The sequence below is a fragment of the Struthio camelus genome, chromosome 13 (genome assembly GCF_040807025.1).
Source record: "Struthio camelus isolate bStrCam1 chromosome 13, bStrCam1.hap1, whole genome shotgun sequence".
Classification (NCBI taxonomy): domain Eukaryota; kingdom Metazoa; phylum Chordata; class Aves; order Struthioniformes; family Struthionidae; genus Struthio; species Struthio camelus.
In genome coordinates, this window is record NC_090954.1 from 6,015,900 (window position 1) to 6,037,837 (window position 21,938).

The 21,938-nt window shown below is 46.4% G+C and overlaps 1 protein-coding gene across 1 annotated transcript in view; it reads right to left on the minus strand.

Annotated features, from left to right (window-relative positions):
- The window catches only part of COL23A1 (collagen type XXIII alpha 1 chain), a 186,606-nt gene that overhangs the window by 14,575 nt on the left and 150,093 nt on the right, over positions 1-21,938 (minus strand). The window contains 4 exon segments of the mRNA XM_068960214.1: positions 1,122-1,157; positions 9,089-9,115; positions 9,806-9,832; positions 12,273-12,299. Coding sequence (XP_068816315.1) covers positions 1,122-1,157; positions 9,089-9,115; positions 9,806-9,832; positions 12,273-12,299 — 117 coding nt within the window.

The following is a 21,938-nucleotide window of genomic DNA, read 5'->3' on the forward strand; positions in this document are numbered from 1 at the left end:
CATGAAAACAAGACACAGATGCCAACTTCTCATCCCATCTTCACTTACAAATACAGCCACAAGTTCTCTGTGTTGCCAGTAAATAATAAAGAAAATATTCTCTTACTGCTTGTGTATTTTATGTATAAACAAGTACCTCGTGAAGCAACCTAGACCTTAACAGTGCCCATGGAGGGACAGGATGGCAAGTTTACAATACTGTATAACTGCAAACGCCCAAAATGAACACTAGCTCTGCAGGCGATGAAGCCACAGAGCAGTTAGTGCAATAGCTAATAGCGCTAAAATGCCCTTTAGAAAAAGGGCTGGTTATCTGATATTACAGGCCAGTGGTCTGTATTAGAGGCAGCAGGCCCTGGCCCAGGCAGGCACAGCGTCCTTAGGGAACTGGCCACAGGAATCACTTATGGCTTCCCAGGTAGCTTTTTCCATGACGAAGATAGCTAACACCAACCACCAACCCACCGCGCTCGTGTTACCCCAGGGTGAATCGTTTCAGCCAGTGCAAACGTGCTCTGAACGAATCCCACAAAGACTTCCCAGGACACATCACCAACCTGCACCATTAACACGGTCTTGCTTTGCCTGCGCTGCTATTTACACTGCAAGGAGCGCAAGCTGGGCCAGCATGCTGGTTTTTAATGCAACAGCCTTCTGGTTCAGTTTTGCTTTCTCAGCAAATCCGGCATTGCTGAATTGGAGTTGTAATGCTAGGAGGCTTCGGGGAGGGGCAGGAATGGGCGATTTAGGAGCAGCACAGCACCCCAGAGAGCCACAGGGGCAAAACTTACCTCTTTCCTTCCCATGGGCGCAGGTGCCCCTGCCCAGGCTGGGTAATTTCTTAAGATGGAGCACTGTCCATTGAGAACATCTATCATTTCTCATATTTTTTGGCTTTAAGAAGTAATGACAAGTAACCATTGGCTGCAGAGTGCTAAAGGGTGATGTAAAGCAACCCAGGTGAGAGCCACGTGCACGTGTGAGATGGGCAAGCACACCACTCTCGCTAGTTAGGCTGTTACTGCCAGCACGGACACTTTTGGAGAATACTAACCGTGAGACCGTCCTCTCCTGGCTCTCCTTTAAAACCCTGAAAAAACAGAAAAGGTCAATATACTAACCATGAGACCGTCCTCTCCTGGCTCTCCTTTAAAACCCTGAAAAAACAGAAAAGATCAATATAGGAGCTAACATCCCACGTTCTCCAAAACACTCAGAGATACCTAAGGATGCTCAATAGCACCACATTTCTGCATATTTATTTACGAAATGAATTGCCAGGGATCTGAAGATTTGCAATAGGTTCGAAGGCTGCCCATCAGGGACGAGAAACACTCTGGGCTCTCTGCTGCGATTCGGAACAAGTACGTGCAAGTACATGTTGCAGCTCCAGCTCTGTGAAAGCCAAAACAGAGCCCAGAGAGCCTCCCCTCCTCCAGCAGCCCCTCACCTCCAGCCGTGCCTCTGCCTCGTGAGGAGCTTTGCTGCTCGAGCGACCACCACCTCAATCCGCCCATCAGGCGGCTCGCAGGGGAAGAATTGCAAACACCGCCTGAACCAACTTTCTAGTTGCGAGAAAGGAAGTCAAATTCCAATTTTGTGGAAGAAACCAGCTTTTCGTTGAAAGGTCATCAGTGATGGGAAGCAGAACCAGGCTGCCACCCCCCCAGGACACACATCTGCCCCCTGGCAGCTCCTCCCCATCCTCTCCCTCACCGGGCTGGGAACTACCCTGGGGGGTTTAGCGGGAGGTGCCCTGTTACTGCGAATATTTCACTTCTATGGTCCTTACAGGGGGGCCTTGAGGTCCTCTTGGGCCATCTTTGCCTGTATCGCCAGGAGGCCCCCGGGCACCAGGGGGTCCCGGTGGGCCAGGGGGGCCAGTGGCTCCATCACGACCTTGATCGCCCTGCAAGAAGTTCACACAAACATTGTGAGATGAAGCAGCAAATCAGCAAGCCGGGCAGGGGACTGACGTGTTCCCCCAGGGCTCCATGCAACAGGCTGGGGCAAACGGCTGAGCTGGCAGACGGCACCCATGCCCCAACCCACGACTGAGCTACGTAGCTGGTTCAAGTCTTTTGGTTCTTGCTCCTCAACCAGGATTTTGCTCAATGTTGTCCAACAGGATTTATTTTCCCTTTAAGCCCTGCACGGCACTCGTCTGTGTGGAAACCACTGATTTGACAGCACGCAGAAATAACAAGCACCCAACGACATGCTGACATGGGGCATGCATGCTCTTCCATAGCTTAGTGGATCACATCGAAAACGCACAAAAATCGTAGTGCTTAGTAGTTTCCTTTATACATAGCCAAGGTTATGCATCGACATACAGTGCAGCTTGCACCCCACTTTGCAAGGATGTAAATAAGAAAGTAGCAGCCATCTCCTCTTGTGACTGGCCAGGCTCGGCACGTCCTTGCTGAGGACGAGAGCGCTGGCTCCGCGCGAGCTTCGCTGCCCGCTTCCGGGCTCCCGCCCCGCCGCGGGACGCCCCAGCCCAGCCCGGAGCCGCTGGGCACATCTGACACGGGCTCAACAACACAAATCCTCACGGAAAGGCAGGCTCGTAAATCTTTTAACAACATCTGGACAGGATACCAGGGAGGCAGGAACAGGGCTGCGTTTAATATGCGGTCCACCTTCAAATCAGGGACAAGTGTGGGATTTTCAGAAGTCCTTAAGAAACTTAACTGCACAAATCCCGCTGCCTTTCAACAAGATCTGTGCTCCTAAACCACTTGCGTAATTTTTAAAAACACTATTGTGAACCCTGAGTGCTGCATCCAACTACGTCAAGCCAAGGGACTCCCACTGAATTTTGCCTAATTAAAAGAGTTACATTTTGAGTATTGAGATTTAGACAACTGCATTTTTAATGCATTTTATTTTACAGTACCATCCTATGAACATTTATAGGACTTTGTCCCCACTTCCCTGAGAGGATCAAATGCTCACGTCCATGACTTTTACCTCTCCTTACTTTGACGAGACTCCCCCTAAACCCCAACGGGATTTTGCTCAAGCACACCTCAAAACAAGCACCTCAATGTAGCTCATTGCACGTACAATTTAAAATAGCAATGGCATGCTATCAGTCAAAAAGAAAAAATCCACTCAAAAATCACAGCAAACCAGAAGCAGCAGATTCAACACATCTACCTTGAGGATTCGTCGGCTAAAGACAAGCTGATCGTTAGCCAGAAATCCATGACTGAGGCGGGGAAAAACCATCTAGCCAGGTAAGCAGGAGGCAGAATAGAAAAGAACGAGAATTTAAGATGAAAGTACGGCCAAATGGTGAGTTTTAAGGGCTATAGACAATCTCTAGCAATTTATCTCCAATAATTAACTGATACATGAGTAGGATATAACCTAGCTAAAAACCAGTGGTCATTTTAACATTCTGGATTCAGTGGAGGCTTGGTAAGCAGTAAACAGACATAGGAAAACAAATAGCTTTTTGTTAGCTTAGTGCACAATAGGGCATTCAAAGCTGCTGGGGTATAGAAGCTTCCCCTACTGCAGGGCTTTTCTGCAGAATAAAGAGCATTATTCCAGCAAAACCCATAGGAGATACATCCCAGCATTTCTCCAGAGACCAAATATTATATTTTTTCAGAGGCTAAAATGAATACTGATGTATTCCCCAGTCTGCAAAATACTGATAAATCTCTCAGAATTATTTGATGCAAAAACAATGTATTCAGACCATGTCACTAGTCATTGCTATTGTCTTTTAGCCTTTCTACTTAGATATCTAGAGAGAAGCAGTAGGACCCTTTTTTCCTCTGGACAAGACTGGCTCAACCCCATCCAGCAAACACTGTCCCGACCTGGCCCTCAACGAGAGCCAAAGGCATCTGCTGTAACGTGAAATGACTATTTGCACTTCATCCAACACTAAACACTGTGTGTCCTATCAAACTCAGCAATCTCCCGTTTTATTTTAAACAAGCCCTGCTACAGCTGGGCCCATGAAAGTGAACAGCCCTTAGGGGCTATTAAATACCCTTTCTGGCACAGGAAACGTCTGGGCCATGGATAGTCAGGTTGCCAGCAAATATTTAGGTATGACAGAATTAGATTCTTGCTCTGTATTTATGCTCTCCCACGGGCATCTGGACATGGGGTACGTGGCTGAACGGAAACCAGCATTTTCATGCTTTCCTCCACCAGCTCTCGTGCCCTCTATGCTGCTTTTATGGAGCCGATAGCTGGGTAAGGTACCAGAAAGCAGCATCCTTGTGTTGGTAAGTTTTGTACCATCTCCTTATCGTTTATAAATTCAAAGTGCAATGCTAGGTGCTCTTTGAGTAGAGGATCCTGTGATGTTCTCTTCCCTGTAGCACCCAGCTGCCTCCTCGGCACGCACGGGGATGGCCCAAAGTGTCTTAGCCCCACGTGCAGCAGCAGCCAAGTACAAAACGAAGGGAGCAGGGATTGCTGCTGCTAAAATTGTTAAGGTCTTTGGAAAAAAAAAAATCTTAGCGCAAACAAACCTTGAATGCTAGCGCTTTCCAGCTTTAGACTACTTGATTTAGCTATTTTAACATAGTGGTCAAAAAAAAAAAAAAAAGCAGCCATGTTGTTTTATGTTGGCTTTCACTGAAAGCTCTGCAGGAGACTCTACGTGCTGAGCATTTATGTGCAATTTGAGCTTGGTAAACGCTATCTTTTTGCGGAAAGATACTTTTAAACTGCAGCCTAAACTGTAGCCTGTAGATATGCCAGTTTAGCCATGCGGCTGGCCAGCACTTATTTCAATAGCCTCTCGGCATACAGTGGTTACCGCAAACATCTTGAACGGTGCTGGCAATTGAGCAAGAAAGCACCAAATACACCAGTGGAGACAAAAGTTTTTTTTTTTTTTTGTGACAGGCAGCTAGGCGGATGCTAAGAAATGAAGCTAGACAGCCTATAGCCTCCAGACACCTTTGCGACATGTCTGGACGCCAAGTCAAGCTAAACTGTGAACCAAGATGCTATCAGTCAAGTCATCATCAGGCTGGCCACTACCCCCCAAGCAGGAAAGTGCCCGAGATATTTTTGGCAAAGGCCATAGTTCTTCCTTTGACTTTCCCTCAGCCTGACCTCCTCTAATAACTCACGCTACAGTATCTCCCCTGCTGGTAGGAAGTTACATACTGGCTCTTCAAGTTATAAGGCACACAAGAAAAGACAAGTTGAAATGTGTTTTCTCCTTCTTGAGAACACAAGAAAAGCCCAGATGTGCAAAAATTCATCAGTCCCACCATTTGCCTAGACACTTTGTAAGTGAAAACAAGATCATACAAATCAGGATAATAAAGCTAGAGCTAGCTCAGGGAATGACTCCGGCTTGTAAAAAACAGCCATTTTTAGAGGTGTAACAGTATGTTTGATTTTCAAATAGAAATACAAACACGAATAGCAAGGCACAGTGGCCCCAGTCTGCTTCTGCTCCCTCTTGTCCCCCTGGTGCTGGAGCTCCTGGTCTCCCTCCCTGTCTCCTGCTGTTCAGCCTCCCTGACCCTACAGCAACACTGCTGCAAACTCCCAACGTTTCCCAGCACTAGGAGAGCCCAGCTGCTGCTCCTCGGCCAAAAGGGGCTGTTTGAGCAGCTTAGCCTATGAGCTCCTTAGGGAACCAAGCCATTGCGTGAAGCTCCTGGTTAGAAACTTCTGCGGCAACGTCCATGCTGCTGCACCCTAGACCATCTCTGCACTGCCGGCGGTCTGACGTGAAGGGACATCTGCTCTGCATTTCTCCCTGCAAGCACGCCTGCGGGCGTTTTTTCCGTACATTCAAGGATGTCTGTTTTTCATCCTAGTTATAGCAGGGAGATGAAGAGCACACTGAAAGGCTGGGCCCTTGGCACCTCTCGCGCATGCGAGGTGGCGAGTCCAGGCTCCCCAGGCAGAGTAGCACTCCAGGAGCAACGCGTGGCCACGCTGCGCTTTGCACCGTCCTCCGGAGGAGATGACCTGTCTCTTCATCAGCTTGATCGTTTCCTCTGCATACAGTCCCTCCAAAGCCACCCCAAGGATTATTCTTTTTTTTAATCTGTCATTCCCAGTGATAATATGTTTGTGTTTGTTCACACTCTGTCCCTACTCCACCTCCTGTAGACATGAACGTTTATGAGCTAAGGTGCATTGGATATATTAATAGTTATTTCTCTCTCTGTTGATACGCTGACTGGCTGTGACACATTTCTCACAATCAGCTAAACAGAGCTACTGCTGAAACTTTAGAAATAAGATAGGTTTAGTTAAGAAATAAAAAGTAATCTATGCCAGATGGTATCAAGAAGTTTCATATCCCATGCACAACCATAAATTTCTGTAGAAGTAAAGGAAATTAATTTCAAAGCTGGACACTGATTGCTAGCCCTAGCTGTGCACGGCTTGGCTGGGCTAGTTTCTCCCCCTTTCCTCCCAAATTGTTTGGGAGCCTTTTTCTTCCTCTTGTAGAAAAAAAGCATAAAGAACTACAAATGAAAAAGTAAAAGCTAGACAAATGCAAATCAGGGGAAAAAAAAACCACACATTTTTATCAGTGAATTAAAACCCTAGACACGCATTACCTCGGAAGCCGGCACCCAGAGCCCAGACTGCACCTCTTGCCCGAGCACGTCCCGCAGCTCAGGCAGGAGACAGCTCCTGCGCTATCCAGCAGCGTGAACCAAGCACGGGGCTCCAAGGCTGGGAGAGCATCTCCTTCGGCACCAAACAAGTCCCCAGCCCAGCGGGGTGACCAGGTGGGCTCTGATGCAGCTGCCTCTCCTGAAGCCGTCCAGATCCCCAGCCAGAACTGGGGCCAAGAGTAAAAATAAATCACACTCGCGTGCAGGTGGGTCACCTCTTAAAGCCTTTTCAGAATGTGCAGGTGGGCAGTTAAACGAGGTCAAGACCTGATGCTGAGCCACTCCACTGCCAAGCAGGGGATAAATCTATCTGAGAAGTCATATTGGCTTTCAGAGCCAGAGGGTATCACTTCCAAATGCAGCCAGGGCAGTTAGGAGCTGTTTCAGAAGATGACACCAACTTTGAAAAGTGACTTAACAGCCTCTGGGCGGGGGGAACTCTACTCTGAAGCATCACTGCCTGACATTAACCAGTGAGACCCTAGCTACGTTTCCAAAATCCCCACCTAATTCATCAGCTAACTCTACCAGCATCAGGTTCCTCAAGTCCTAACAGCACCCAGGCACCATAGTACTTTGGCACACAGAGAACTAAATTATTTGAAAGCTTTTGCATTTCTAATCGCAAACCAGCAGCATCTAACAAGTAATTTGTTCTGTCTAGCACTGCACAGGGCACAGTGTTTGTCATTGACATGAATATTGGCATGCAACCCCAGGTCTGCTCCCTTCATTTTGCTTATGCCTTGCAGGCGTCCCAGCTACAGCTGCCACCAAACGGTTCTCCAAGTCACGCACACGCAGTTATGAAACAAAACCACCTCCTTGGCCCCAAAGCGGTCATTAGTTACTCTTCCAAATACAACATGCTCCTGCCAAGTGGTAAGACCAGCCATGGTTTTAAAGACTTTAGCTATGGGATGCTCGGGTTCAATTCTAATGGCGATGATTTTGTCCAAGAGGAATTCCCTCTTCCGTTACGCACTGGCTACGTTCACTTGCGGAACACAGCTCACAGTTCACCCTTCTCGCAGGAGGAACTTGTGAGAAATGATAAGGGACTCCCACAAATCAGTCACCCTCTCCTCCTACAAACTGGTTTGCTATACAGAATACAAGACTGTGTCTTTACAATAAACATCTGGGTGGCAGTGCTAAACGGTAACGAAGCAGTACTTGTACAGGTAAAAACCCAGGAGCAAAGAAAACTATTCGCATCAGCATCAGCAGAATCACAAGACATGTCCCACCAGACAACATCCCATTCTGGCTGGCTGTATGGGATGGCCCTCATCTTCTCCTGCCTTGGGAGCCTGACTCAGATTTGATTTTGGTGCGATGATGATGAAGGCTGGGATGACTTCTTCCACTTTTCATATGTGGATTATCATCCACTCATGCACATTTTGGCCAGCATTAATGGGCCACCTTAATGCCTCTATCTAACTCTAATGAAGTGTAAGGGGGACTCTTCAAGATGAAGAGTTTGAGCACTAGGGTTTTACTTAGTAGCCCCACTCCTGTCTCAAAGGCAGGCCACGCTCACACAAGGCAGACCAAGGTGTTCTCAGGCAAAAGCTGCTGCGGCACACCAAAATCCACAAGTGCTGGTGCAGACTGCATTAGCCAAGCAGTTTGCGTGTGCTGGGCACAAAGGGACAATGCTGAGAACGATTTATCAAAGCAGAAACTAAGCCAGCTCCTAATCCGGCTTCTGAATGACCATCACCTCGCCCCCAACATGTGAGATCCCGTGTTACTGCAGTTATCGCTATCACAGCTGCGACAAATCTTGATTTCACGGGTCCCCACTAGAGTCAGCTCCACAAAACTCCATTAATTTCTACATGTTATAGCTAGAACAGTTTTCTCTCATCAGTTTCTTTAAACATTTATTTTTGATCGAAGGCAGTCTACAGATGAAAAAATGACTAAAAATGAATTTAAAAAGAGATGTGTTGAAAAACCTAAAAAAACACCTCGCTGGCATTTTCCACTGACGCTGCCATGCCCATTGCCAGCGTGGCTGTCGCCGCACTTCCCTGAGGGTAACAGAGACAGAGGAGAAGCTTTCCATCCTGTACAGCACCACTGTATGCCGGGCCTTTTGCCTTGGGACGCTGGATGTATTTGTACTAAAACGCTGGCAAATGACCATAGCTTCAAGCGAAGCATGGAGACTGTCTTGTCTTTGTCACGTGGGAGGGAGAATCAGGAATAGGAAAGCCCAGGAAAAGTTAAACCTTTCATTAGGTGCCTGGAGATCTTGAACTTTTTTCCCCATATTCACAGTTAGGAAGAATAACAACAGATAGAGCTTCAAAGGCAAAAATAAAACGTTTTCAGAGCTGTTAGCGTTCTACAGCTTGCAGTGACAGAGCTGCACAAAGCTGTGTTTTCTGCTATGACCAAACCCAACTAGGGTTTGGAATAAAACATGTCTTCTCAGTACTTACCCTTGGGCCGATGTCCCCTGCTTCACCCTGCGCAACATGCAAAACAGCAAGGGTCAGCTATTGGAGTTCAAATTTCAAACGCAAAGGACAGAGCGTAAGGTCAGCTGGACTAGGGTACTACACACACGGGAAGTGGCAGGAGTCCTATTGCTTAACATATTCAAAACCAGGGAGGAGGAGGATTTGAGACAATACAATAGGGAATGATTCTGCCCTGGCAGGCGATGAAACAGATAATAAATCAGAAAGAGTGGATTGTTTCCAACTCCAAGGCTCCCCTAGCACTGCTTATGTCCTACACATGCAAGGATTAACATCACTTTCAGTACAGTCATGATCTTTCTTTGGCTTCTTTATTCCGTGGGAGGATGTCAAGCCAAGGCAGCAATGGAGCCCACAGCCTTTCAACTCCCTTGCTCTTGGAGGAAAAGCAGGATGAAAATTGTATGCCACTGTCCTAACCCCCAAGGGGTTATCACGAACCCCATGGCTGGGATGAGCTTTAGGTCATGCTTGTTCCTCCAACATCTCTGCAAATTCTTTCTGCCCTCCCCTTCCGACGGCTCTTTCAATAGCCGCCGGAGAATCCACTGTCCTGCTTCCGCATCCCAAAAAATCCCAGGGCAACAGCACTCTGGCACATTGGGGAAATTTGAACTGCAAGAACAAGAACAAACTTCTGGTTCCCAAAGAGATGAATGCTAAGCAAATCTTTACCTTTTCCCCTTTGGGTCCTGGAGGCCCCTGCAAACACAAAGAAGGATCACAATTAAAAAACAACAGAATTGGCAATGGGTGCCCTCTTTTTCCAACATCAAAACTAAAGAGATCACATTCACCCGTTCACACGGAGTCACATTCACTATTATTTTGTGTTGTGTGCCGCTGCGCATGAACAGCATACACCTAAAAACACCATCAAGGTCCTGCCTTGGGCCTAAAGAGGCTCAAGAAGTGCAAGGCAAGAGGCAGCGGCACGAGCCAGCAACTCAGGAACATGTAACTCTAAATAGATGCAAGACATTTCTTAAAGGACTAAATCACTTCTAGAAAAACACATGCTCAGCACATCATTACAACAATTATACATCTGTTTGAAATAAACACGGAGGATGGGCTGCTTTCTTTGGCCTATTTGCTGAAGACATAACTCATACCCCCTCCAAACGGCTTTCTGTAAGACAGGCAGGCAGAGACGCGTTAGAGCCCCAAAGAGGAGCCACAGAGCCATCGTGCTTTGATGTGCCTATTCCGTGCTTGCCTTAAAGGACAGAAACATATTTAAGCTTGGCTCAGCCCAATTCACGGTGCTTGCTGAAGCGAGACCTAGTGCAAGGCCGTGTGGGAAGGAGGCAGAGGGTCAGCGGGGAGGGCCGCAGCAGGAGCATCTGCATACTTGTGCAGCACCCCTCCTGCTATTAATTTGCCTTTAAGCAACCCTGTTGGCCCCCTGCTTTCGTGCACGAGATCACGAGCAGCCTGGTTTGAGTTTGGCCTTTCGATAAGTTTGCTTTTTCTTTCGCATTTCCCTGCCTCTTGCCCAGCGGTCTCACTCAGCTCATGCGCACAACCTCCAGCCTTCTTCCATTGCTATGAAAGCTTGCATTAGGACATAGAAGATGGCTCTAATCTACATCTATCCCTATTTTTACCCTTCTGCTCTTCTTTTAAGTCAATAACAAAAAATTGCCTGCTTTGAATTTAAATTGCAAATTGCCATTGACAAAAATGAATTCAAGTCTTCTAGAGAGAAAACTAGGAATTTTTCCTCTTTCCTTTTAAAGTAGGTTTTATTTGATAAAAACGTAATTGGAACTATAAAATATTCCTGCCGGGTCTGGGGGGAACAAATGGGTGGTGGTGGTGGGGGAGCACCAGTCCTGCAAGACTTTGCAGGGCCCAGTAACACAGCACCTAGTGTTAGACATCAGCAACATCTAGACGCATCGCCTTGTTTACACGGACTTTCATGGCGAACGCGACTGCTAGCAAACAGGTCCTAAACTGCCTTCAGCGCCTTGGAAATTCCTTAAAAAGGGAATGAAAAACACATGGGGGCTGGCTCACTCATGAAACTTTGGTATTTTTTGCTTCAAGGGGAGCATGACAAAACAGCAAATCCAGCCTGGACATCTGTGTGTAACAAAATGGTAGCTTTTCTGCATCTTTAGAAGGATGCTGCTGGCCTTGGTTTCAACTTTGGGCAAAAGCTCACAGGCCTCTAAACTCACAGGGTCACCCAGGCTGCCTGATTTCACATCACAGCGATAAAAAAAGCTGTAGCAAGACATTCCCTAACTGGCTAGACATAAATACCAGGACTAACTTTTAATAGCAAAGATCAAATGATTTCTGCCCCCTTTGAAAATCGCTTTAAGGGTGAGCTTGAAAGGATTTCAAAGGGTGCCCTCTAGCGAACGTGGAATAAAATGGCATTTGAGCACAAAACACCAAGGGAACTGTGAGGTCCGTTAGTAACGATCCTAGACGAAGGAACCCGAGCTGGCCAACGTCCGCTTAGCGTAAAATCAAAAAGCGTAAAATCAAAAAGGCAGTAGGAAAACAGTGGTGTACCTGACTGTCCAAAAGGCTTCCAAGCAAAAAAGAAATCAAGAGAGCAGCTTGTGAAATGAAGTCCAGGATGTTCCCCAAAGCATGACGTTAATAACGAGCATTTGCTCCACATCCAGTCCACAAAGCCTCCGTTAGCCGAGCTGGCGCACCGGTGGGGCGGATGCAAAACACCCCCTTTGTTTTCGGCACTCCGACTGGGATAAAGGGTCTGACAGCTAAAAAAAAAAACCACCTCACCTCCAGTTACAAACTGAGCGCAGCGGGACCGAGGCTATTTTATCGTATCGTTCCAAAACACCAGCGCCCACCAGCACTCTTTTGACAAGAAAGCCTCAAACTTGCAGATTCTCAAATAATCTTCACCTCATCCAGTGGGACTGTTCCCACTGCCCCAAGGGACTGTGCCCGGTGTCATCCAGCCCAGGCTCCCAGTTTAAACATGTATGTGTTACAGACCACAGAATGATTTTTCTAGATGCAATCTTGCCTCACAAACAGCTATATATGTAGAACTTATTTAGTAATAAATGAGCATATTTGAGATTCTGCCCAACTACTGCGGAGCAGCGGGAATGAAGACACAACACATTTGACAGTCAGCGCTACTTACTGGTTTGCCATCCAAACCAAGAGGCCCCTAAAAAAGGGAAGGAAAAAAACAGTAATATGAAAAAAAAACAAACTCTTTACAAACATAACAATAGCAGTCATGCTGTGAAAGAGACTCTACTTACACACAGTACAATCTTTGGCTACGTAACTTATATACCTAATCCTTCGACCATGCGATCCAGTGAGAACGTTTCACAGCAGCAGAGCAAGAGGCGTCAAACGTTTGGCAGAGTACGAAGGAGCGTGAAAAGAAGCGACAGGCTTAGCAGCAAGGACAGGGTGACACTGTTCTGCCGTGCATGGCGCTCGGGATGCTGAGATTTTTAAAGGCTTTAAAAGAGAAGCAGCAAAACATGCCCGATCTGGTTAAACCGAACAGCTCCCGAAAGTGATTCGCAGGCAACCTGGGACCTGAACTGTTCGGTTTCTCAAAAGGACTCACTAAACTCCATCCTGCCGGCAGGTGTGCGCACGCTCGACCTTGCTCATCATATCAGTTGTACAAAGTTAGAAACGCACAGGTATTGGCAGGATCAAACACTCAGTTCCTCTAATTCTTCCCCAAGTCCCTCCCCCCTTTCTAGGGTTGCTGCACGAGATCTACAGTAAGAACATATGATAAATGGTTACCTCCCCACAGTTTCTGGCAGGCAGCCCTTAAAGAACATCAAGCCATTAAACGTATTGGGCAACGTTTCCTAAAGTGATAAGGCAGGTTGGTCACAAGTGAGCAAAGCACTCGGACACCTCTTACACATCCCAGATTTCAAACGCATACCCAAGTGCACGCGTTCAGTACATAAGGATAAACTTATCCTTAAGAATAAGGGTAAACCTCAGACTGACCTACAGGGCGATGCCCGACAGCAGATTTGTTGTGTCCCTGCTTGGCAACAGCCAGTGAGAAGAGACAGCTGCAAGTGCTTCATAAGCTAGGTACCAATTATCCATAAGTAGCAACATATGTGCATTTTAACACATGATTTTGATCTACATCATGACCTCAAACTTGAATCTGGGGCTGCTTTCATCATTGCCTACTGTAAATTCAAGGGCTACGTTCACAAAATGGTACCGTGGGAGGAGCGCACATCCCAGCCACGCGCATGCAACACGCGCCTCTTCCTGGAGCCTCCTACAAGCGTACTGAGCTGAAAGGTCTTCTCACTTTACAGTGCTATACACGTGGAGGGACTACTAAAGTAAATGTAATCTGGGCCATTGTATTACTCCAACAATAAAGCATCAAAGCTTTCTATGTTTCTCGGAAAACTAGTTAGGGTGAACATTTTTTAGTTCAGCTTAAAGCCTGTGACGATGGTTAAGCAAGAAAGAGAAAAAGGGATATTTGTGTAAGAGACGCCAAAGGGTTGCACGTAAAATAACATCCTTCCAGCTCTTAGCTCCAGCCATCAACCACGAATAAATCAGTTTGCAGCAGCTGTGGTGACCAGACTTGGAACATCAAGCTCTGGGAAACACACAACTCTGTTAGGAAAGAGAGTTAAAACCAGCCCAAATGCTGTGCAGTGCATCACTGCCTACGTTATAAGAACTGGGGAACTGTACGAAAGGGGTTTTTACCAGAAAATAAATGGGGGTTTCTTTACATATAAGATTTCTCAAGTTACCAAACAAATTATACACTCTGTTTACATAACATATACTATTTCTCCACAAGGAACTACAGGTACACAACTGCCATGTAGTATTGGTTGTGTTCTTTAATACCAAGGCTTACAGATCAAAAGCAAATTATCCCTTCCCCGGACAAACACTGCCTCCATACTTCCTTGCCTCACGTTGGTTCTTCACGTTATAATACATTTTTCTCACTAAAGCCCTCCAGGCCCGATGCTAAAGCAGAAACCTATATCTCCATCATCTCAACGGTAACTAAAGATTTTCACTGGGATTAAAGTGAAGCAAGTCTTGATCGAACTATTTGGATCACTCTTAATCCGTTATTACGCTTCCTCATTTAACGAGGAACGTGCAAGCTCTGTGCATGTCTGTAAAACCGTTCAGTCTTCTCTGAACGAGTGTCTAGATACTTTTTCTATTTCTTTCTTGTTTTAAAATGACATCAGAGAAGTTATGTGAATATACTCAAGAAAGCTGTCATGTCCAAGGAGATTTTTTTCCTCAAACTATGATTGCTTGAGCTGATTCACCTGATGCAGCTATCAGTGATCTCCAGAAATAAAAGGTGGGAACCTACATAAACAGGGAACCTGGAGCCCATTCAAGTTCTCAAAGTAGAAGTCCCAGGGGCTAAATAAAATTTTACAATACCAATGCATCAGCTTCAGCTATTCTTGTATCTGTCTACAAAGGGCCATCCAGAAGGAAAAACAATGGCCTATTCAAAGGAAGCTTGTTTGAGAGAAACCATTTAATGCTCAAGAGAAGCGATGTTCATCAGACTTCGAAAGGAGCCTTACAGCCAGCCACTACCGTTGAATGGACACAATTGTAATTCAGACTTTTAACTATTTTGCTCGTCTAGGTTGGAAATTTAATTGACTCTGCTCTACCTGCCCAGCCAAATATCTCCACGAGCAAGGACAATGTTTCAGAGAGCATCCAGAAAACATCATATGTGTAAATTAGGAGGCTGCATTTGAAATCTAGGCTTACTTAATTCACAGCCTGTGATTCTCCAAACATCCAGGTGCCGAGATCATTATCATTTCTTATTTGAATTCTGGCCTATGTCATTTTAATTAAAGATGACACAATCTTTAGCTTATTTGATAACTAAGGAGCAGAAAAACAACAACCAACCTCCTACTTCTCCAGTCAAAAAACCTCTCTGCACAAGTCTTCATTTTTGGGGACAAAAACCACTTCCACTTATGAGAGCAGCACAAAGCCCAGGAACATGCAAGTCTGCCTGATGACCTGCTCCGGGGTCTGCACAAGGCAAAGCACCACAGTGGCTTCATGCTGGTATTTTTGCCAAGGGACAAATTTCCCTCACCCTCTTGCCCACGCTCTATTACAAACCTCTTGCTCCGAATCACATAGAGCGATCACGCTTTACATAGCTAACTGCTTGCTAAATTAAGAGAGGATGAAGCATTTCTTCTAGAACAAACCTAATGCTCTGAGACGAGGCAGAGAGAAAATTTGACCAATTTTTCCTGAAACGCGGTTCTGAACAAAACTGTCACTGCACCAGCACGGCGGGGCAAAAACAGCCAACAGGCACTCTGGGCAGTGCCAGAAAGACGGCACCCCGGTAGCGCACCAACACCGCCAACATCCATTCACTGCATATCAAAGGCCACTTTTAGCTGATAATCAAATAAAACCTCATTTTCTGACCACGCACAAGTAACTATTGCCTGTGCTTGGCACCAGGCCAGAATAACTCTGTGGGACATCATGCACATTTGAAGAGAAAAGAGGAAATGTTTCTCTGTCAGTTTGATAAAGAAAATATATCCGCCACATCTGTTTGAAGCCCTCAGGTTTCCAGTACTGGGAGCAGCGAGGAGATGGATGAGCAGGGAGAGCTGGTGACACGGAGCAGAGGTGAACGAGAAGTGCAATTACTCTCCTTGTATTTACCACCCCATAAACAGCGTGTACACGCTGCCTTCCTGCTGGAATAACCACCAAAAGCCTGGTGCGTCTCCACTGCCATCGCCTGGATGATGAAATCATTTATATTTTAACTTACGACACAGAGCCAAGTCAGATAAGACATGGGGCTTGAGCAGAGGTTACTACTAGATCATACGCGTTTGCTGCATGCCTTGCAACGCATGCAATGGCAATGCAACACATCAGCTTTAGAGGAAGGAGCTTTGCTCAGATAAAGTTTCAAACAAATTGTTTGCGATTTTTTTTTATTTTTATTTTTTGGCAGTAGGACCTCAGAAGGGTTGAGATGTAGGACTCAAATACCACCTGTCATTGTAAAAACAAGATAGGCCTAAGGCTGAGAGCAGCTGAAGCCTTGGAAGAATTTTAAGTTTACCCGAGGAGGGAAGATGTGAAGTTTGCAAGCTCCGATGGACGTGCAAAAGCTCTTCCAGGAAGTAACAAATACTTCCTCTCTACAACCCTCACCCCTGCACAGAACGCACCTGGACACCAGACTGGTTACCTGGCCCCTGCCCTCCACCACTGGTGCCATTACTACTGCTGGCAGAGATGTTACTTGCTCTAGCAACACTACAGCAATTTCAAAGGGGACAAATATCTAGTGAAAACAAAGCTAGAGATTATTAAGAGGACAATCCTTTCGAGTTGGGAAATCTTCTCTCATGGCTATTTTTAATGTTTCCTGCTCTGCTAAAAATTAGCGCCAGGATCAAGAGAAGGAACCCTGCAGTCAAATTTTAACAAATTCAAAGGCCTTGCTTCAAACTCAGTCTCCGTGGTTTAGAAAAATGGTCAAATCTTAAATTCGAAAAGAAGGAAAGTGTCAGAACAAAAGGGCATAACAATATATTAGTATCCCTGCAATGGGCCCTAGGTTACGAGGCATCAAAAATAACGCGGTTTACAGCGCAGCCCAGGGAGAGGACAAGATGGTCCTGTCCTAACGACCACGCTGGAAAAAGCTGCTGGGGGGAATGATGTCTGCTGGAGTGCGGTTCTTCAGTAGGTTTTCACTTTAGGAGAAAGCTTTGGAAGAAGCTGTGGACAAGCACTCTCTTCTTGGTCCTGCTGTGCTGGTGGAAGAGGGCTTTGCTATTTGCTTGAGCCATCTAGAATGGAGACACCTGGGACGTTACTGCAGTAGCTGCGCAGATACGGAGATAACTGGCAGTGGCCCCACCACTACCAGCAAGACCTGGCTGGGTGGGCAAACCACCATCCTCCCACCACAGCACTGCAGACGCAATTCATTTCCCCCTGCACAGACATCCCTTGCTGGACTGTCAGTAAATTAAAAACAGGATTCATAGCATAAGCATCATGACACCAGCACTCAGAGAGGACAGCACGCCGCACTGGCCGGCAGCTCTGAAACGCATCCCTACCCAGGCCACAGTGAGGTGTTTACACTACGGTTTGGCATACGCAGATGATGTACAGTTTTTCCTCCATCTAACGGGAAGGTAAGATGTCATGGAAGTAAAAGATAAGCCAAACATAGGTATTTATTAACTCACTAAGTCGTACTCTGAATAAAAAGCTACTTTAAATCTCATCTTAGACTTCACTAGTATATTTATCATGACAGCAACAGGTAAGAGAAGTCGTTACCACCAGCGGCAGCTCTTGCTCTGGGATAGCTCCAGATTTACAAGCATAATAAGAGATGTCACTATAAAAAAAAAAAGTTGCACCATATTTTCATTTGACTCTGCTGATACGCCAAACTCTCCACGTGGCATAGCACAGGTCGTAGGAGGACTCTGAACCCATTGCCTCTTCCACCCCTACGAAGGCGATGCCCCAAGCCTGGAGACACCTTGACGTGCAAAGCTTTAGGACACAGCTCAGTGCTGCGGTGTTCTGGAGTGCGACCATCTTCCGCTTTGGTTCTGCCCCTCTCTTTTGCCGGCGTTTGTTGTCCTCCACAGCATCAGAGCCAGGCTGTCCTTGCTCACCTAATTCACTGCATTTTGCTTTGGAGCAGAGGGCACTTATGGCTTCCCCCACACCCTTCTCCCTTGATGCTCCAGCCCCACACGTCACACATGCCCCTGCTCCCGAATGGGTCCATACCCAGAGCTGAAAGCAATAAATTTCCCCCTCGGATGGAGGTGTCATGGGAAGGATGCAGAACAACAGCCCCATAAGGGCCCAGCTCATGTTCACAGACCAAATGGAGGAGGGGGAGGAACCACCACCACCACCACGAAAAAAATCCCTTTTCTCTTCCAAAAAAACAGTCCGTCTTCAGACTGCCAGGCAGCCTGTATCCATTCTTTGACGGAAACAGAGCAGAAAAGAGCAGTAATTTGCTGAAAGCCCTACCATAACACAAACCAGACCTCTGGGCTCCGTCCAAGAGCAGCCACCTCGGCGGCCGGGTCTGTCCTTGCTGGGCAGCCGGCCGGAGCGCAGTGCGACGCAGGCACCCTTGCACAGGGCTCACCAATACTTGCACAGGTTTCCTTAATCTTTAGAAAAAAAAAATCTTTAGGAGGAGGGGGGAAAAAAAAAAAAAAGAAGCTTTTCTGAAGCCACTTTTAGGCAGCAGACAGAAGCTGCCGGCCATTCAGCCTCTCCTTGGCATCTTTGGCACGAGTCCCCTGCAACGCTGCAATTCCCAGCTCTCTTCCCAGATACGGCAGCAGCATTCACCAGGATTTCATTGGAGGGAGAAAGGCCCTTTTCCCCCTTCGTTAGCTGCCTCTTCCTTAAACACCAAGATTAGACTCCTGCCATCTGTTCGCAGGACTCCCTCATGGTTTTTGTTCTCGAAGACATTAAAAAAATGCCTGGAAGCAAGTAAAACACTAAAGAGTCCAAAGGTACAGAAAGCAAGGCCTGCGCTAGGGCTGCATGGGACACCGCTTGGACTTGTGAGCAAGATTACTCGGCTAAAATGCAAAGGATTCCCACAACAGAGCCATTTATTTTATTTCTCCCAAGGTGAATGGAACAAGCCAGAGCAACAAACTGCCGCGACTCATCGGCTCGCAAAGCTCTGCGAGGAGAATGAGCTGTCGCTCCCCGCGCCTTTGCACGCAGGCACGCCAAACCGCCTTATCTGCCGCTGAGCTCCATTTCAGAAGCGAGAGCTCACTCATCTGTGCATCACATTGCATCAATTTTCTTCCAGAACAAAGTGCTTTTATGGAGAGAGGGGGAAAAAAAAAAAAAAAAAAAGCAGCGTCCCCCAACTTCCCTCAAATTTCTGAGATTTAAACAAGTACCATGTGTACCATGCAATTGCTTTTTTTTTTTTCTTCAAGCATTTGGTACCCAATTGGTTTTTTGGATATTTTGTTTAATGTCCAACTATTACAGGAGGAGACAGCTTCTGTGGTGGGAAGGAAATTTTAATGTCAGTTAGCAATTGTTTTGGAGGAACATTGACATTTCAGGCAAACATTTTGGCCTCTTTTACTGCCTTTATACTCTAAGTCTTTCCCCCCGCAAGCACCACTCCTGTTTTCCAGTTGCTTGGATTACCTCTCTTTCGGGGCTAATGAGCAAACTTTGCAATTCTCCTCTGCCTACAAGCCAAGCCTCAGCACCACGTGTCTGTGCCCAAATGCCCTGGGAACGCAAACCCAGATGCACCCGCGGGGCCCTCGCACCAGCATCCTCATGGGGAGCCTAAAAAAAGGCAGCACATGAGGGAAGCAACCAAAGTCCTGGTTCAACCAGGACGCTCAGCTGGCAAATAACTTTTTCCACCGCCCGCGCTCGTCACCCCAAACGTGAACGAGGGTGCTGCCAAACGCCGAGCAGGGCGACTATCTGAGCCTAAGCCCTCCACAGAAGAGCCATGTATGCCTAGCATGTGATTTGGACAGAAAAGTTCCCTTTGCAGGTGGCAGCGGCGCCTTCACAACCCTGCGATGGAGAGACCCCCCCCTCGGCCTCGCCAGAAACACTGCACTAGGAGCAGGAAGTGCAGCAGATAAACAAATGCATCTGCAGTTTCCCTGCTGGGTGGGATATAAGACAACTTCTCATTTCCCCTCATGGAAGAACTACTTCTAAAAATCAAAGAAAAATAAACTGCTGCCCTGAAGAGCTGTTCTTTACAAAACCAGTGTTGTTTCCACATCAGAGAGCAAACGAACGGACACAACAGGACAATACATAGGATCTGCTTTCCCTGCTTAAAGAGTTTTCCCTAGTAGGAAAATAATTATGTGATTTGGCCATAAAATTCATGCTAAAATGAGAAAGACTAAAACTACAAACGTTGTTCTTTCTTCTGCCTTTTAGGCTCTTACTGAGAGAAGTACGCTCCGTGAAGCATCAATGTGTGAATGAAGATACCCAAGAGAACAACTACAGGGCTGAACCCTAAATAACAGTCATGACCTTGATGAACCAATCCAAAAAAAACCAAGTATCTAAATAACAGAAGCCTTTGTTTGGAGGACAGATACCAATTACATGACATAGCATTTGAAAATACCCAAAGTCTAGCGATACAGATGTTAAATACGAACTTTTTCAGTTCTGTGCGTGTACAAACCAAAATACCCATTCAACATGTAGGCCCTCCATGCCTGTGCACGAGCCACCACCCAGTGGCCAAAAAGCCTCCGAGAGCCACATGCTCTCCCTACAGTCCGTGAGATTGGACCACGTAACGCGGACTCCCACGTCACACATGATTTCTGGCAGCCTTCCTGAAGGGTTAACAGCAGCGTGTTGCTCCCTTTTGGGCACGGGGGCAATCTCTAGCTATGCAAGGCTTGTTCTGAGATGCTACCGGACAGGAGGCCGCATCCCAAGTTGTGCCCAAGCACTGGGCTCCAGGGGGATAACTTGAATTATTAGGACTGGGAGATACCTGCATAGATGCAGGCAGTGCAGCAGGCTGTCAAATTCCAAGATACTTCTACAGTTCTCCTGTAAAAGCAGTTTATTATTATGTCATGTCTGGTATTCTGGTGTTACTGCTTCCAAACACCTAGCTAATCACGTCTCGGAGGGTTTTGGCCTACTTGGAGCAACCACAACGAGAATGAGGAAGTGCCATCAGGAATTGTCTTTGGCAGATGTTACTCATTTCTTGCGCATCAGCCCGTCTGCACTCTTAACACGTTTACGAGTCTTACATAAATGGCTTGCGTGGGCTTTCCCTTGCTGAGTTATCTCCGCTAACTGAAATTCTTAATTGCTCAGGGGAAAAAAAACCCCACAGCCCAGCTGGTTATGGCTGAGGTCTAGAGCTGCCACCAAACCATGGTCCTGCTGCTCCACAGAGCTGCCGCGCTGGGGTTGTGCGAGCCAAGGAGCCAACGTCCTTATCCCATTTGCTCCTCTAACTTCTCTCCCAGACATAAACTCAGAAATGACATTTGGCTCCGCTTTTTGTCTTTAAAATTAATTAAAAACAGAGCTTACAGTCCTTACAAGTTCATTTCCAGCTCTACGTGTCACAGCTGACTTCAGTGGATAACTCTGGATTTATGACACTGTAGCCAAAGGAAGATATGAGCTCACTGCGTACAGCTTTAAAAAAAAAGTTTCTGAGGATGCTGAACTGCTTATCTCCTTGCTCCTTGTTACAAGGTGGATTGTAACGGTAGGGGAAAAGCTCTTCTTTATGGCAGAGTATTTCAGCTTTGCTTAGAGTAAACCTAGCACAGAAGCAACAGTATGCAACTAGGGTTAAAAAGGCCACCAAAGCAATGCAAATAATTAATAGCAAAAAATGCTCTCTCCCTTATTAAAATTCAATTAACTTATTATATGGTGCAGTTATCAGTCATTAGAAAAAGATGTTCTTACTCAAAATTGAACTATTTTGAGGAAGAAGCTTCATTACTTCTAACCAGGCGGAACTTAATGCTCATTTATCCCTTTTCCCTGCCTGCTTCTGCCTTCCCCAAAGGCTTCCCACCATTACAAGAGATGAGCAGAAGGATGCTTAGGCTCCTTCAGGCACCACACATCACAAGCTTGATTTACAAAATTCAGAAGGTAAATAATATAACCTGGAGGAATCAAATGATAACACTGTTCAACTAAAAACAGACACTAATATTCCAAGGAAAAC